Consider the following 18462-nt stretch of genomic DNA (forward strand, 5'->3'; position numbering starts at 1 on the left):
ATAGACTCTTGGTTTTTCTAAGTTAAATGTCTGTCTTTTTTTCCCTCCCTCCCTCCCCCCCCTTGCTCTCTCTCTCTCTCTCTCTCTTTCTTTCTCTCTCTCTCTCTCTCTCTCTCTCTCTCTCTCTCTCTCTCTCTTTTTCTTTCCAGAGTCTCTATTACCCAGGCTGGAATGCAGTAGCACAATCTCTGCTCACTGCAACTGTTGCCTTTGAAGTTTAGCCCAGCTCAGCCACCTGAGTAGCTGGGACTCTAGGTGTGCACCACCACACCCTACTAATTTTTGTATTTTTGTAGAGAGACAGTCTCACCATGTTGCCCAGGCTGGCCTCACCCAGCCTCTTTCTTTCTTTCTTTTTTCTTTCCTTCTTTCTCTTTCTTTCTTTTCTTTTTCCTTCCTTCCTTCCTTCTTTCTTTCCTTCTTTCTTTTTCTTTCTTTCCTTCTCTCTCTCTTTTCTTTCTTCCTCCTTCCCTCCCTTTCTCTCTCTCTCTGTCTCTCTCTCTCTCTCTCTTTCTTCTTTTCACTCTTGCTGGAGTGCAATGGCATGATCTCAGCTCACTACAACTTCTGCCTCCCAAGTTCAAGTGATTCTCCTGCCTCAGCCTCCCAAGTAGCTGGGGTTACAAGCACCTCCCACTATGCCTAGCTAATTTTTTGTATTTTTGTAGAGACAGGGTTTCACCATGTTGACCGGTCTGGTCTCCACCTCCTGACCTCAGGTGATCCACCCTCCTCTGCCTCCCAAAGTGCTGGGATTATAGGCATGAATCACCACACCCGGCCTTACCTACCCTGTTTCTATGATCTGCTTTTCCCCCTCCCTTTTTAAAGATGCTGAATTTGTGAGAAGGATGCATCTATCCTTTGGGTTTATTAAAAGGCTTTTTATCACCGGGCGAGTTGGCTCATGCCTATAATCCCTGTACTTTGGGAGGCCAAGGCCGGTGGATCACAAGGTCAGGAGGTTGAGGCCATCCTGGCCAACATGGTGAAACTCTGTCTCTATAAAATACACAAAATTAGCTGGGTTTGGTGGCACCTGCCTGTAATCCCAGCTACTTGAGAGCCTGAGGCTGGGGAATCACTTGAAGCAGGGAGTCCGAGCTGAGATTGTGCCACTGCACTCCAGCCTGGGGACAGTGTGAGACTCTATCTCAAACAAACAAACAAATAAATACATGGAAACAAGTAAAATTAATTAGGCTGGGCGTGGTGACTCATGCCTGTAATCCCAGCCCTTTGGGAGGCTGAGGCAGGATGGATCATCTGAGGTCAAGAGTTCCAGACCAGCCTGACCAATACGGAGAAATCCCATCTCCACTAAAAATACAAAATTAGCCAGGTGTGGTGGCACATGCCTGTAATTCCAGCTACCCAGTGGCCTGAGGCAGGAGAATTGCTTGAACCCAGGAGGTGGAGGTTGCAGTGAGTCAAGATTGTGCCACTGCATTCCGGCCTGGGCAATGGAGCAGGCCAGAGTGAGACTCCATCTCAAAACAAACAAACAAAAACCCTATTACATGGCTTATGTCATTTAATAGTATTTTTTTAAACACTTTTATAATATTATATATAGAAAACTATACAAATCATAAGTTTACAGTTCCATGATTTTTCACACATGGAATACATACAACCACCACCCTGAATGAGAAATAATCTTACGAACACTCCAGACACTGTCCCCAAAAAAGTTCATCAGTTTTTCAGAATTCTGTCAGCATAATTCTTAGTTGTGCCTCTTTTTGCATGTTATATGAATGACGCATCACGTGTTCTTTTATGTCTTTTTTTTCACTCAATATTATGTTTGTGAGAACCTTCCATATTGCTGGGTATAGTTTTCATTTTTCCTTCTGCTAGACATTTGGATGGTTTGCGTCTGGGAATATTTAGGAATAGTACTTCGGGGTTGTATCTTTTGGAAAACATATGTCTTCGTTTCTTTGGAGTATATACCTAAGAGTACTATTGCTGCTCACAGAGTGAGCATATTTGCATCATTAGTGCTTACTGCCAAATGGTTTTGCATAGTGCTTGTGTCAATTTATACTTTCACCAGAAGTGTATGAATCTTCTGTGTTCTGCTTTCCCTCCAACACTTTATTTTGTAATCTTTTTTTGAGATTGAGTGTCTTTGTCATTTAGGCTGGAGTACAGTGGTACTATCTTGGCTTGCTGCAACCTCCACCTCCTGGGTTCAAGCAGTTCTCCTGCCTCAGCCTCCCCAGTAGCTGGGATTACAGGTGCCTGCCACCATGCCCTGCTAATTTTTTTTTTTTTTGAGATGGAGTCTTGCTCTGTTGCCCAGACTGAAATGCAGTGGCGCCATCTTGGCTCACTGCAACCCCTGCCACCCTGGTTCAAGCGATTCTCCTGCCTTAGCCTCCTGAGTAGCTGAGACTACAGGCATGTGCCACCATGCCCAGCTAATTTTTCTATTTTTAATAGAGACAGGGTTTCACCATGTTGGCCTGGCTGGTCTCAAGCTCCTAATGTTAGGTGATCCATCTGCCTCGGCCTCCCAAAGTGCTGGGATTAGTCGTGAGCCACCGTACCTGTCCTAATTTTTGTTATTTTTAGTAGAGATGGGGTTTCACCATGTTGGCCAGGCTAGTCTCGAACGCCTGACCTCAGATAATCTGCCTGCCTCGGCCTCCCAAAGTGTTGGTATTACAGGCATGAGCCACCACACCGGCCTTTTAAAATCTTTTTGATTTGAGCAATTTTGTTGGGTGTTAAGTGATATTATATTGTGGTTTTAATTTTTTTATTTTTATTTTATTGATAGCTTTGACATTCAGCATCTTTTCCAGGGTTTATTTGCCGTGGTTATACATCTTTATGAAGTTTCTATTCTAGATCTTGCCTATTTTTCCATTGGGTTGGCCAGGTTTTTCTTCATTATTTGTAGAATTTTAAAAATATATTATGTCTGGGCCTGGCGTGGTGACTCACTCCCAACACTTTAGGAGGCCAAGGCAGGCAGATCACGAGGTCATCGAAACCATCCTGGTCAACGGTGAAACCCCGTCTCTACTGAAAAAATACAAAAATTAGTTGGGTTTGGTCACGTGTGCCTGTAGTCCCAGTTACTTGGGAGGCTGATGCAGGAGAATTGCTTGAACCTGAGAGGCAGAGTTTGCAGTGAGCTGAGATCACGCCATTGCACTCCAGCCTGGGCAACAAGAGCGAAACTCTGTCTCAAATTATATATATATATATATATATATAGTCTGTAAGTCACTTGTTACATGTGTGGTATATACGTGTATGTCTTACAAATAATGTTCTCCTATTCTGTGGCTTACTTTTTCACTCTCGTGGTTTTTCTGATGAACAGATGTTATTAATATTGTCTAATTTATAAATCCTTTTCTTTATGGTTAGTACTTTGTGTCCCGTTTAAGAAATCTTTGCTTATCCTAAAGTGATAAAAATATTTTCCGCTGGGCGTGGTGGCTCACGCCTATAATCCCAGCACTTTGGGAGGCCAAGGCAGGCGGATCACAAGGTCAAGAGATCAAGACCGTCCTGGCCAATGTGGTGAAACCCTGTCAATACTAAAAATACAAAAATTAGCTGGGTGTAGTGGTATGCGCCTGTAATCCCTGCTACTCAGGAGACTGAGGCTGGAGAATCACTTGAACCCAGGAGGCAGAGGTTGCAGTGAGCTCAGATCATACCACTGCACTCCAACCTGGCGACAGAACGAGACTCTGTCTCAAAAAAAAAAAAAATTCTGTGTTTTCTTCTGAAACCTTGCTTTGCCTTTCACTCTTAAATGTACTATTTGTCTAGAATAGATTTGATTGTGTGGTGTGAGGCAGAAGTCCTGACTCTTAAATAATACACTTATCCAGTTGACTCAGCACCATTTATTGCAAAGACCTTTATCATAAATGAGGCATATAAATGAGATGTGTGTGTATATATATATATATATATATATATATATATATATATATATATGGATCTGTTTCTAGACACAGTTTTTTTTTTTTTTGTTTTTTTGTTTTTTTTTAGACTGAATTTTGCTCTTATTGCCCAGGCTGGAGTGCAGTGACGTGATCTCAGCTCACCTCCACCTCCACCTCCCAGATTCAAGCAGTTCTCCTGCTTCAGCCTCCCAAGTAGCTTGGATTACAGGCATGCACCACCATGCCTGGCTAATTTTGTATTTTTAGTAGAGATGGAGTTTCTCCTTGTTGGTCAGGCAAGTCTCAAACTCCCCACCTCAGGTGATCTGCCCACCTCGACCTCCCAAAGTGCTGGGATTAGAGGCGTGAGCCACCATGCCTGGCCAGACACAGTATTTTATTCCACTGGTATATTTGTCTATTCTTGCTCTAATAGTGCACTGCCTAAATTTTTGCAACTTTATCAACTTAGTATCAGGTAGTATCAATATACTAACCTTGTTCTTCCTCTTAATATTGTTGGCTTAGCTATTCTTGACATGTTATATTTCCATATGAATTTTATATTCAGCTTATCTACAAAAAAATTTAAAGACGAGAAAAACATGGTGAGATTGCAATGAATATGTGGAATAACTTAGGGTAAATTGGGTCTCTGTTGAGTTTCCAAGCCATGACATATGACACAGTTTTTCAGTTATTTGGGTCATCTTTATTTTCTTTCATTGTTTTAAAAATTTTCACTGTAGGTGTCTTGCACATCTTCCACTGGAATGATTTTATTAAACTGATTCATAGGTATCTGACATATTTTGATGATAATTTTATTTGGTTGTTTTTATTTTAACGTCTTTTTGTAGTAATTCTAATATGAGCATCAATTCTTTGTATTTGGTCATTCAGTACTGGATTCATATGCATTATAATTTTTCTGGGTGCTAGATACTATAAATTTAAAAAATTGCATAGGCTCTGGATTATATCAAATTATATCTTTTTCCAGAGTTTATTTGTTCTTCTGTTTGGCATATGAGTGGAGCACTGATAGTCTTAATTCAACTAGGGTCAAATCTGGATCAAGGCTGTGTTACACTTTGGGTGAGACCTCTAGTTTGCCCTCTTTTTAGGGCATATTCTTCCAGGACTTTCAGTTGAGAGCCTGGTGTGTTCACTTAATGACCACCTCATCGAGTCCTAAAATCTCAAGAATACAGAGCTTTCCACTCTGCTTTCAGAGGTCTTCAGCTTACCTTTCACCTTCCACACCTCATGATTTTAGAATTCAGCCAATGTCTTGAGGTAAAGCCAGCCATGTGTTTGAAGTCCTTCGGGTCTTCCACTTTTTTCACTCCATACCCATAAAACACTAAATGATCGGCTAGTTTCTCTGCCCTTTATTTGGGACCCTGTGTCTGAGCCAGACTCACTTTTTTGGTCCTTTACTTTTTCCTCGAATTGGTCAATGCCTCAAGGGAAGAAAAGCTCTAATTTATCAGCTCATTTCTAGCAGTTTATATCCTTCCCCAGATTCTTGGCTCCACCTGTTCTTGTTGCTTCAGCAGCTCTCTGTCTGATGCCTTTAAACAGATGGTACTTTTCTTGCATTTAATTATGCTTTTCTTGTTCTTGAAGTGAGTGTTGATCTCTAACATAGTGTTTCATCCTAACTGGATATGGAAATTTGCATTATTCTGCACCATTGTTCAAGTTCCTCTTAGTGGGGCCTTACAGCTCAGCAGTAGGGGAAAATATTGAGAAAAAATTTAGAATATTTCAGATTGATTGATCATAAAAAAGAAACAAAATGAGTGATAACTAGAAAGATTATTTGATTTACCGAAGGTTACACAGCAGAATTATAGCTGTCACTCAGCCATTCCATTAAGCCTGAAGTACTGACTATGTAAGATGCTTCTGTGCACAGAATCTGGAGAATCTTTGGTAAGCAACATAGAACTCTAGGATTTAAGTTCTTGTCTATGATCAACAATATGATGTTGAGTGCTTAGAATCTTGAAGTCTCAGGTTTATTTAAACTAATTATTTAATGGTAGTGGCCTGCTTGTACCTTCTTTCTTCAGTTTCATTTGGTAACATTTGTTCCTATTCCCTTATGAGGTATCCTTGGATCCCATGTGGAATATATAGAAGACTGTTCATTATTGCTTTTTAATCACAGTTTAACTTCTGGTAATTACCATGAATGAGTTTTAGCTTCTTAACCACAGGATTTAGATAAAATATTAAACAAAATTTATAATGTTAACCTTTCGTTGTAACAATTTATACTTCGTAAATTTCTAAATCAAGCAAATTATATTTCCTCTAGTTGTTAAGTATTACACCTTTTAATGAAAATATTTGAATAGAGGTTAGTTTTTGTCCTCAATATTAGAACAAATATAATCTAGATCATTGACATTAATATATCGAAAACTAATCTAATAAGATTACTGAGAAAGTAATGAACACTGTCGCCTTGTCATATGATGAACTGCATGTATTGGTTAATAATAATCATACATTTTCACTCGATTTGACAAAAGCAACAAAATGTCTTTTCTCTCAATATAGGAAAAAATTATTCCATATTTATTACGACTGAGACAAATTAAGGATGAAACTCTTCAGGCTGCAGTTAGAGAAATTTTGGCCTTAATTGGCTACGTGGATCCAGTGAAAGGGAGAGGAATCCGAATTCTCACAATTGATGGTGGAGGAACAAGGTAAGGCTAGGAACATGCTTCTTTTTTTTGTTTGTTTTTCCTAAGATGGAGTTTCCCTCTGTTGCCCAGGTTGGAATGCAGTGCAGTGATGTTGACGCACTGCAACCTCTGCCTCCCAGGATCAAGTGATTCTCCTGCTTTAGCTTCCTGAGTAGCTAGCATTACAGGTGCCTGCCACCACACCCTGCTAATTTTTGTAGTTTTTAGTAGAGACAGGGTTTCACCATGTTAGCCAGGCTAGTCTCAAACTCCTGACCTTAGGTGATCTGCCCACCTCAGCTTCCCAAACTGCTGGCATTACAGATGTGATGATTTTTTAAAAACTACACATTCAATTTAGCATTAGGGATTAAACAAAAAAAAAACCTGATTTGGTAGAATTATGTCATTATAAAATGAAAATTTTTAAATAAAACGTAAAATTGTTTTAATACTTTATCAATCTGAGTGCTACTCTAACATATACTTCAAATACTCCTATTTTGGTTTGATTTAGTATTTATGTCTTTGATTTGATTTGCTTTTAGAATTTATATTTTTATATTTGGCCTTTTTAGACCTTTTTGGTGGTTTAGAAGCTTATCAACCATTATTCTCATAAAATCTTGATAGTGTTTTATAATTTTAGCTTTCTTTTATTATTTTATTGTATTTTTTTGGAGACAGAGTCTTTTTCTGTCACCCAGGCTGGAGTGCAGTGGCGTGATCTCAGATCACTGCAACCTCCGCCTCCCGAGATTAAGAGATTCTCCTGCCTCAGCCTCTTGAGTAGCTGGGATTACAGGCATCTGCCATCATGCCTGGCTAATTTTTTTTTTAATTTTTAGTAGTTACGGGGTTTCATCATGTTGTCCAGGCTGATCATAAACTCCTGACCCCAGATAAACCACCTGCCTCAGCCTCCCAAAGTACTGAGATTACAGGTATGAGCCACCATGCTCGGCCAGTTTTCTTTTATTACACTTAATCTTACCCATATTTATCTACTAGTCACCTGATAAAGTGATGGTTACGAAATGATGCTATATTAACTTCCTGACTCCTAATGTCTCTACTTGCAGATGCCAGTTCTGGTCCTATGTAAGAAGTAAATTTATGCTTTGTTCAAAAGGAGATAATTTCACTATTTTTTTAAAAAGCTCCATTTTTACTACTGGCAATCCATCCATGCTTCTTAGTCTTTGTTTATCCTGTTCATTGCAACTTGTTGGTTAGATTTTTTTGGCTTGGGTTTTCAAACCTTTTCCCTAAAATCTTCTAGCTGGTGCTCTAGTTCTCTGCCATCTCCACTGTTACCTCATAATTCATAGTACATGCCCTGCCTATTGTTCTTAGCTTTAACTTACCTCTCTGATTTTGCTTTTTGGTATACCCAGCTTGCTGATCACTCTTCAGTATGTTCAAGTACTACCCTGTATCTTTTTGTTAAATTCCTTCATCCTGTATTCACCCTAGTCCTTTATACTTTGACATCAATATGAAGGAAGGAGTAAGTAATGAGAGTAGGAAGCTAACCTCAGCTGGTGGCAGTGGAAAGTGGGAGGAAGGATAAACATACCACTAACTTTTTTTTTTTTTTTTTTTTGAGATGAAGTTTTGCTCTTGTTGCCCAGGCTGGAGTGCAATGACGCAATCTCGGGTCACTGCAACCTCTGCCTCCCAGGTTCAAGCAATTCTCCTGCCACAGCCTGCTGAGTAGCTGGTATTAAGACATGTACTACAGTGCCTGGCTAATTTTGTATTTTTAGTAGAGACTGGGTTTCAACATGGTGGCCAGGCTGGTCTCAAGCTCCTGACCTCAGGTGATCTACCTGCCTCAGCCTCCCAAAGTGCTGGGATTACAGATGTGAGCCACCATGCCCAGCCAATACCAGTAACTTTTAAGAAACATGGATAATAGGATATAGTAGACATAGGTCAGGATTACCCTAAGTGTTAACCTCTGTGTGTCTGGGAAAAAATTACAGGGAATCTCAACAGACTGAGGTTGAGGAAAGACAGTTCTTTCTTGAACATGTTTAATGCAAGTTCGTATACATCCATATAGAAGTTCTCAGTTGGCAAAGAAAAGCCCACTGAAGAGAGAAAAATAAAAGATCTTGGTAGATGTTTCTTAGGAAAGTGTAATAATCTTAAGGTGTATGTCATTCATGTGATATAGATAAAGCGATAACTGGAGAGATTATTCTGGTTCACTGAATTGGTTCCAAATGGTGAGAAATAGGGGAAATCACCAGTTAAATGAGTAGGAGCATTTCACTAAGGAGCAGAAGGAATCCCCTCTGCCATTAAGTTCAGGGGAGTTGGGACAGTGCCATTCATTGAGTCATCTAACAAATATTGGGTGCCTACTCTGTTGTTAGCACTGATTTAGATCCTGGGGACAGTGAGCAAACAAAACAGCCCGAGTCTTTATGGTGTTTGCATTGTAGAGAAGGAAAAAGACAACAAATAGAGAAACAAAAATACGTTATTCCGGGTGCTATGAAGAAATATAAAGCAACGCAAACTAAAGGAATAGAGAGGAATAGTACTACTTTAAAGAATGCTTATGACCATGACTTCTTTTTAAAGAAGTTATATTTATTAAGAGACAGGAAAGAAGTAGGAAAATTAAAGAATATTCAGATGTCTGTTTAAGGTCAGACAAGCATGATGAAAAAGAAGTTTGTATCTAATAAATAGTTTATTTTGTAGAATGAGAGTTGTATTAGTCATATAGGGAGGAAATCAGTGTGAGGTAATTTGGGAAAATCTAGGAGCGGGTTAGGATGAAGTTAGGTTTAGATTAGTAATTCTCCACTGGAGGTGATTTTGCCCCATAAAGGACATTTGGCAGTGTCTGGAGACATTTTTAGTATCACTTTGATCTCATTTGAAGAGGACAGTTGTGACTAAACATTATACAGTGCACAGGACAGCCCCGCAAAACAGAGATTATCCAACCCACAATGTCAGTAATGCTGGTGGTGAGAAAATTTGGTTTAGGGAAATATGAGAAAGCAGCCAGAATGGGAGGTTTGTGTGGAAAGCAGTAATGTATGAGGGACTGAGAGAGGAAAAAAAATGCTGTCTTTTATTTCTTTGGTATAAGGGTACAGTGGTTAGGCATAGACAGCTGTGGCAACCTTGCAAATATTTATGTATTTAAATTTATTCTGAATTTATGAATACAACATTTTAAATAGTTATTTTTTCCAATGATACAAGTAGTTAGAAAAACCTGAGAGAGGAAAAAAAAACCAAAACCATAGCTCACAACTCTTCAGATTATTTTAGTATTTTGATTTATTTTCTTCGAATCTTTTTCAGTGTGAATATATATGTGCCTGTTTTTTCTTTTTTGTAGATAATAGAGGTCACATTGTTAAATATATTTCATCTAGCATTATATTTAATTCTTCATGTTTTGCCTTGAATTAACTGTTTCTCTTTCATAAGACATCTTCTTAACTCTCCTCAAATCCACATTATTTGTTGTATTTAAAAAATCAGCATCTTTGGTGTTCTACTTTAATCTTACAGAATTTTCTGTTACTTTCTGTTAACAGTATCAAGGAACAATTGACACTCCAAATTTTTTGGTGCCTAACTACCTTTGTGTTCCAGGACTTACCTACTCTCTAATTTGTGTTGGGAATAGAGTTTTTCACCATTTTTTTGTATTCTCCCAGTGTTAAAAATTATCATGATACACACATGACAGTTTACATGATACATGTACCCTCAGTTGGTCTATATCTCCTAAGCTTTTTCATCTTTTCACATTCCTATTAACTGCTGTTGGCAAGGATTCGGAAATGAGAAAAGGCAGCAACATTAATTAATACACCATTAATATAGAGTATTATCCTAAGGTTATTGAAAGTTTTTAAAAATGAATGAAGAAAAGAAAGCTTAAAAATCTGACTGGTGCCGGGCGCTGTGGCTCACGCCTGTAATCCCAGCTCTTAGGGAGGCAGAGGCGGGAGGATAGCTTGAGCCCAGGAGTTCGAGACCTGCCTGGGCAATATAGCGAGACCCCGTTCTCCACAAAAAGGAAAAAAACAAAAAGACAAAAAAAAAATCTGACTGGTGAAATATATAAGACACAAATGTATAGAGGCATAGGTAACCAACTATATAGGTAAGATGAGAAACTAAGGTACGGCATCCCAACACCATTAAGTGAGTTTTAAGTGTTTTCTAGAGGAGTTTTTTTGTGTTTTTTTTTAGTCTTATATTGGCCTATGTTTGTATTCTTACGTAGTTGTTTGTTTTTGGCATTCTTAAGAATTATATTCAGGCAGATTTCTTCTTTTTATATATATATTTTTTTCTGTAGAAATGGAGTCTCGCTATGTTGCTCAGGTGGTCTTGAACTCCTGGCCTCAAGTGATCCTCCTACCTCAGTTTCCCAAAACACAGGGATTACAGGCATAAGCCACTGTGCCTGGCCAGATTTATTCTTATTTAAAGAGATAGTGTTCTACGGAAGGAGGGGTTCAGTGAAAAAACAAGAGAAAGATACTAATGTAAATTTTATAATATGCTGCTATAGTATAGGTTTTATATCATTTAGATAATGGATTTTAAAAAGTAATACTAAAAATTCAATCAGGCAATTTTTACTGATTCTGATTTATTAATTTTCATGTTAGTATATAAACTACAAAAGCAGTTCTTAGATTGTTTTATTCAACAGGTTAAATTAATTTTTCCTGAAAGAGGAATTCTCATTTTGCTTTTAATCTTTTCTACAGGGGCGTGGTTGCTCTCCAGACCCTACGAAAATTAGTTGAACTTACTCAGAAGCCAGTTCATCAGCTCTTTGATTACATTTGTGGTGTTAGTACAGGTAATTATTACTGTATGGAAGTGGTGCATTCTGGCAATGCATTGAGGAAGAGAAAAGTAAGCACGTATGTTTAAGACCATAGTCCTTTGCCTCCTCCAGCCTTTTCTCCATGCCCGAAAACTTTCTCAAAACTCCCTTCTCTTTTGTTCATGGTTAGGCCAGTTAGGGACACTAGGTGGCGGTGTGTTCTACCAATTACAGCTAGATTCGAAATCTACTATTTAAAAGGACATCCAAGAGTACCTACTATCTTTAATTGCATTTGTTCCTATGATTAACCTGAAGGAGAATTGTTTAATGACTTGGTCAGTTGCCAGATATACCATATTCCATGACTAAAACTAAGTAATTTATTGATATTAGAAAGAACATGTATTATCTACAATAGTATCTTATATATAATTTAATATAAAACAACACATTTATATATTTTTTAAATTATTATTATCATTATTGGGGTAATGTTTATTTAATCCTTTTTGAGACCTGGTAAATCCCTTTACATTTGTTAACCCAGTACAAAAGACATGAATTTTGGTTGTTCTTATTACTCCCATTTTATAGCTAAAAAAATAGGTCTCTGAGAAGGAAAGTTATTTATCTTTGTCCTGGGTCATGTAGCTAGAAAGTATCAAAGCTAAAATTTAAGCCAAAACTATGATTCAGGAGATATTATCATCATAAGGGATATAACATTAACGCTGATGAAAACTAAGGATTCTTTTTTTCAGGTGCCATATTAGCTTTCATGTTGGGGTTGTTTCATATGCCCTTGGATGAATGTGAGGAACTTTATCGAAAATTGGGATCAGATGTATTTTCACAAAATGTCATTGTTGGAACAGTCAAAATGAGTTGGAGCCATGCATTTTATGACAGTCAAACATGGGAAAACATTCTTAAGTAAGTTACAATTACTCTTCTTAAATGTTCTGATTATATAGGTAATATGTACATATTATAATTTGAAAAATACCAAGAATATTAACTTTTTAGCTAATTAGAGATAACAACTTAGTATTTTGGTGAATCATAGTTTAGTAATTATTTTGGAGGGTTCATGTGTGTGAGATTTGCATGTACAAGTTACAACTGCCTTTTTAAAAAATATGAGATATTTGCATCCTATTGTTTTTACTTAGCATATTAAATGTGTCTCAAGTCATTCTAAAACAGTCAATTATTATTTTTTATTTATTTTTTGACAGACGGTCTCACTCATTTTGCCCAGGAGTACTGTGGTGCTATCTTGGCTCACTGCAACCTCAACTTCCTAGGCTGAAGTGATCTTCTCCCTCAGCCTCCCAAGTAGCTGGGACCACACTTGCTCACCGCCATGACCAGCTAATTCTATTTTTTTTTTTTTCAGTAGAGACAGGATTTCTCGATGTTGCTCTGGCTGGTCTTGAACTCCTAACCTCAAGTGATCTGCCTGCCTCAGCCTCCCAAAGTGTATATAAGCATAAAATATAAGCATAACTTCACCCATAATTCTGTTATTCAGAGCTGTAGACTTTAATATATTTCCTTCTAGTGTTTTACTAGACTGTACATTTTGTATAGCTGAGATTAGATTGTAGTTGCAAATTTGTATCATTTTTCTTTTTTCAAACGTTATTAAAATCTCATGACATATTTGGAAAGACTACACTATACTCCAGAGTGTTACCATTTTCATAATCATTTACATTTAGGATTTTTTTTTTTTTTTTTTTTTTTTTTTTTTTTGAGACGGAGTTTCGCTCTTGTTACCCAGGCTGGAGTGTAATGGCACGATCTCGGCTCACCGCAACCTCCGCCTCCTGGGTTCAAGCAATTCTCCTGCCTCAGCCTCCTGAGTAGCTGGGATTACAGGCACGCGCCACCATGCCCAGCTGATTTTTAGTGTTTTTAGTAGAGACAGGGTTTCACCATGTTGACCAAGATGGTCTCGATCTCTCGACCTCGTGATCCATCCGCCTTGGCCTCCCAAAGTGCTGGGATTACAGGCTTGAGCCACCGTGCCCGGCCTGTCCATTTAGGATTTTTATGGACATTTAGGACATTTATGTTCCTAACTTTTTGGGATTATGAACAATGCTGTTGTAGAAAACTTTGAATTTCTTCTCACATTTCAGAATATATCAGTAGGTCACTATATAAGAAGCATATTTATTCGGTCCAATGTTGATGTCTTATTAAAATAATCATAATATGGGAAATAGAAAATATATCAAGAAAAGAATAAAAATAATTTATAATCCCACTAAACTAAAGCACTGTTAACATGGTGATGTATTTTTTTCTGTGATTTCTTACAGATAGACAACTGTATATGTGTGTAGTTGTGAGTGCATGTGTATCCATCCTTTTTACAAAATTGAGATAATGCACATGCAGTTTTGTTTCATGCGTTTTCACTTAGCATTTTGTCACAGATGATTTCCTATGTTATTTAATATTTTTTGATGCATACATTAATGGTTCTTCACCATTTTATGGATGTACTTTTTTTTTTTTTTTTTTTTTTTTTTTTTGAGACGGAGTTTCGCTTTTGTTACCCAGGCTGGAGTGTAATGGCACGATCTCGGCTCACCGCAACCTCCGCCTCCTGGGTTCAGGCAATTCTCCTGCCTCAGCCTCCTGAGGAGCTGGGATTACAGGCACATGCCACCATGCCCAGCTAATGTTTTGTGTTTTTGGTAGAGAAGGGGTTTCACCATGTTGACCAGGATGGTCTCGATCTCTTGACCTCGTGATCCACCTGCCTCGGCCTCCCAAAGTGCTGGGATTACAGGCGTGAGCCACCACGCCCGGCCGGATGTACTATTTTTTGTTTAACAAATCCTCTTTTAGAAAAGGATACTTCAGATACTTTTGCAGTTCAAAATAAAATTTAGATAAACATCTTACATCTCTACTTAAATCTCTGTATCTTTAAGGTAAATTTCTAGAAGTAAAATTGTGGCAGAGGATATCTATGTTTTAAGAATCTTGAGGCATAAGTAGCTGAATTTGTTCTTCAGTGCAGTCGTTTTAGCTTACTCATCTGCCAACGTCAGATTGTATTTCTGTTTCATAAAATACTTGTGAACACCAGGTGCTTAATGTTTAAAATGACATCAGTTTGAGAGATTCTGAAACACATGTTTCAATTTCTATCACTTTCATTATTGACGAACTTGAACTTAAAAAAGGTTTTGGTTCTGATGCTTTTTTATTGTGTTTTTTTGGTGAATTTTGAGGGCATAATTTTTGCCTATTATGTATTGTAAATATATTAATCATATATTGAAAAAGTGCTTTCTAATTAATAATTTTTTAATGTAGAGTATTGAAACATCTTTATTTAGCCAAATCTTTTCCTTTAATGATTTTTAACTTTTATGTTTGTGAGTCTTTTCTACAATCCTACTACTGGGTATATACCCAAAGGAAAATAATTCATTCTATCAAAGAGATACGTGTACTTGTATGTTTATCATAGCACTATTCACAATGGCAGATACATGGAATCAACCTAGGTGCCCATCAACAGTGGATTGAATAAAGAAAATATGGTACATTATACATTGTGGAATACTATGCAGCTATAAAAAAATAAACTATGTCCTTTGCAGCAACATGGTTGGAGCTGGAGTCCATTATCGTAAGCAACCTAATACAAGAACATAAAACTAAATACCCCATGTTCTTACTTATAAGTGAGAATTTAACATTGAATTTACATGAACATATAGTTGGGAACAATTGATGTTTGGGACCATTAGGTGGCAGGGAGAATGGGAGTGTGAGCTGAAGAACCACTTGTTGGTACTATGCTCACTGCCTGCGTGATAGGATTGTTGGGACCCCAAGCCTCAGTGACAAACAATTTACCCATGTAACAAACCTGTGTGCATACTCTTTAATCCATAATAAAAGTTTAAATTTAAAAATAAATAAGTCTTTCCTACTCTGAAAGTAGGTAAATATTTATATTATTTCCTAGTCCTGAAGTTTTCAGTTTATATGTAATTCTTTTTTTTTTTTTTGAGACGGAGTTCGCCCTTGTTACCCAGGCTGCAGTGCAATGGCGCGATCTCGGCTCACCGCAACCTCCGCCTCCTGGGCTCAGGCAATTCTCCTGCCTCAGCCTCCTGAGTAGCTGGGATTACAGGCACGTGCCACCATGCCCAGCTAATTTTTTGCACTTTTAGTAGAGACGGGGTTTCACCATGTTGACCAGGATGGTCTCGATCTCTCGACCTCGTGATCCACCCGCCTCGGCCTCCCAAAGTGCTGGGATTACAGGCTTGAGCCACCGCGCCCGGCTGTAATTCTTAATTTATCTAAAACTTACTTTGATATACGTGGTAACAGAATCAAGCTTTCTTTTTCTATCAAATGTTAATCCAAATGTCGCAGCTCCATTACCAAGTGTTTTTTTTTAACTGATTTGAAACATTATCTTTATCATATTTTAAATTCTTACCTGTATTAGAATCTATGTTCAATTTTTTTGGTTTTTCTATGGATTTATTTTTATACAAATTCTGTAAATTTAGTTGTTGAACCTTTGCATAGTATTTTTATAATGAGACAACATAGCTAATCTTTCCTCCTTATTCTTCTTTTACGCAATTTTCATTTAATATTCAGAGTTAATCTTAGGCTACTTTTGTCACATTTAAAAAAATACCACTGATATTTGGATGAAAATTACATGAAATGTATCAGTTGTTTTGCAGAACATTGACATCTTTCCAGCTGTGAAATCTTCCCATCTGCTATCATTGTATGTTACTTATTTTCACATCTTTTGTGTCAGTTACAAAATATAATTCATATCTATTCCCAGGATTCATAAAATCAGTACTTTTTTATTAAGATTATGAAAATTTAAAAATTTACTCTAAAACCAGATTATCTTCTATGAAATTTTTTTCCTTTTGTTACTTATGAGAGTATCTTTGCATATTTGTGTATTGCTGTCTCATTTGTGCTCTTCTAGAAACTTCATTTTTAATCATAGTATTGTTAAATTTTATCAGTATAGTTAGTTATTTTTCCTTGCTCTGCTTTTTCACTTAGCCTTTGCTGTATAACAAGCTACTCCAAAACATAATGGCTTTAAACAGTACTGACTTAGTCTCATGATTCTGTGGTTTGACTGGGTGTTTTTTCTGTTCTTTCACTTGGTGGCTCAGCTAATGGTCCTGGAAAGTCTCTCTCTCCACCAAGTTTGCTCATTCTTATCCAAACTTTTGCCTCATCATTGCAGTTTCAGAGTTCCCAGAGGGCAAGCCCCTGTGCATAAGCGTTTATGAAGCCTCAGTTTAATGACATGTTGGCTGAGGTTACATGGACGAAAGCCACACCAACCAAAAGTCTGTGTAGGAAGAGACTATATACAACAATATGGATACTAGGACTGTGATTCACTGGGTGCCATTATTGTTAAAATTCTACCATTCCTACCTTCTGGTCTTTTTTGTCATATTTTTTCCTTTCATTTTTTATAGAGAGTACTTTTATGTTTTTTTCTGTGATAATTTTGTGTTATTTTAAGGGCACTATTTTATAGCATCAGTAGAATCTACGAATGTAGATTTTTTTTTCATATTTTGACATCACTCAGAAATAAACAATTGCCGGGCGCGGTGGCTCAAGCCTGTAATCCCAGCACTTTGGGAGGCCGAGGCGGGTGGATCACGAGGTCGAGAGATCGAGACCATCCTGGTCAACATGGTGAAACCCCGTCTCTACTAAAAATACAAAAAAAAAAAAAAACTAGCTGGGCGTGGTGGCGCGTGCCTGTAATCCCCGCTACTTAGGAGGCTGAGACAGGAGAATTGCCTGAGCCCAGGAGCCGGAGGTTGCGGTGAGCCGAGATCGCGCCATTGCACTCCAGCCTGGGTAACAAGAGCGAAACTCCGTCTCGGAAAAAAAAAAAAAAAAAAAAAAAAGAAATAAACAATTACCTTTACTTCTTTACAAATTTATATTCATAAGTTAATTCACTAAAAGCATGATAGCTTTTGATAAAATCAAGATTTAAACAAAAATAAGAATAAATAAATATGAACTTTGCCTAAAAAGTTCATATTTCTATGAACCAGGATTTCTGTTGTAATTTTACAGTTAGAATTCTATGAAAAGATAACCTTAGAAAGGTGAAATTGCATTGCTTTTTATGTGGTAGACATGTATAGATCAGGTTGGGTCCATTTTGGAAAGTATTTTACATTTGTATTTACGAAAGCTTATAAAGGGTAGATCACTAAACAGTTTGTAAATATTCTTCGGTGAAATTCACTAATAACCTAGTTGAGAAACATGAGTATTGTTTGAAAAACATTTGAAAGTAGTTTTACTCATGAGGAAGATTGGTGAAACCCTAGTCTTTATATTTAATATAGGAAAACAATATATAATTTTTGTATCTGGAAAAGGCTCCACTGAAATAAAATTGTCTTATTATGGAATTGCAAAAATTGCTGCCCAAGGACAATTTCTGTAATGCCATAGTAAATGAAATGCCAGCTCTGATGATTTTAAAAGCAGTTTTCTTGATAACATTGGCTGTTACCAACTAAGACAAGCTTAAAATCTCATTGTCCTGACCTGATTACTCTAGTCCATGCATACTTCTGCAGTCTTATTTCATCACAGCTCCTTTATCTTATTGGCAGGACCCTGAGAACAACAGATTTGTTTTGCCTTTGTGCCTTTAATCTGTATGTTGGGACATGTACTTTAAATATGTTACCTTGCAGTCTTTCAGTATCTTCCTCAAGCTACCTTCATGCATCTTTTCCAGTTACTGCACGCTGTATTGGTTGCTCCACCTCAGAACTATAGACACTTGAAATTTGAACCAGAGATTAATAAATAACTGCCTGTTGTTTCATGTGCATTAATTGGATTATAAGCCTCCTACAGGAGAGTCTTGTATTTTTCCCCTCATAGCACTTTGACAAAGCCATGGACAAACAGTAGTTGCATACTGTATGTGTCC

At 37.4% G+C, this 18462-nt stretch overlaps 1 protein-coding gene across 3 annotated transcripts in view; it reads left to right on the forward strand.

Moving 5' to 3' along the window:
• Positions 1 to 18462, forward strand: part of PNPLA8 (patatin like domain 8, phospholipase A2) — a 55660-nt gene that overhangs the window by 5268 nt on the left and 31930 nt on the right. For all 3 annotated transcript variants that reach the window (XM_039472658.2, XM_074379224.1, XM_074379223.1), the window contains exons 3-5: positions 6495 to 6646; positions 11389 to 11483; positions 12215 to 12386. In XM_039472658.2, coding sequence (XP_039328592.1) covers positions 6495 to 6646; positions 11389 to 11483; positions 12215 to 12386 — 419 coding nt within the window. The remainder of the gene's footprint in view (positions 1 to 6494; positions 6647 to 11388; positions 11484 to 12214; positions 12387 to 18462) is intronic.

This window comes from Saimiri boliviensis, chromosome 10 (assembly GCF_048565385.1).
Source record: "Saimiri boliviensis isolate mSaiBol1 chromosome 10, mSaiBol1.pri, whole genome shotgun sequence".
In the NCBI taxonomy this organism is placed as follows: Eukaryota; Metazoa; Chordata; class Mammalia; order Primates; family Cebidae; genus Saimiri; species Saimiri boliviensis.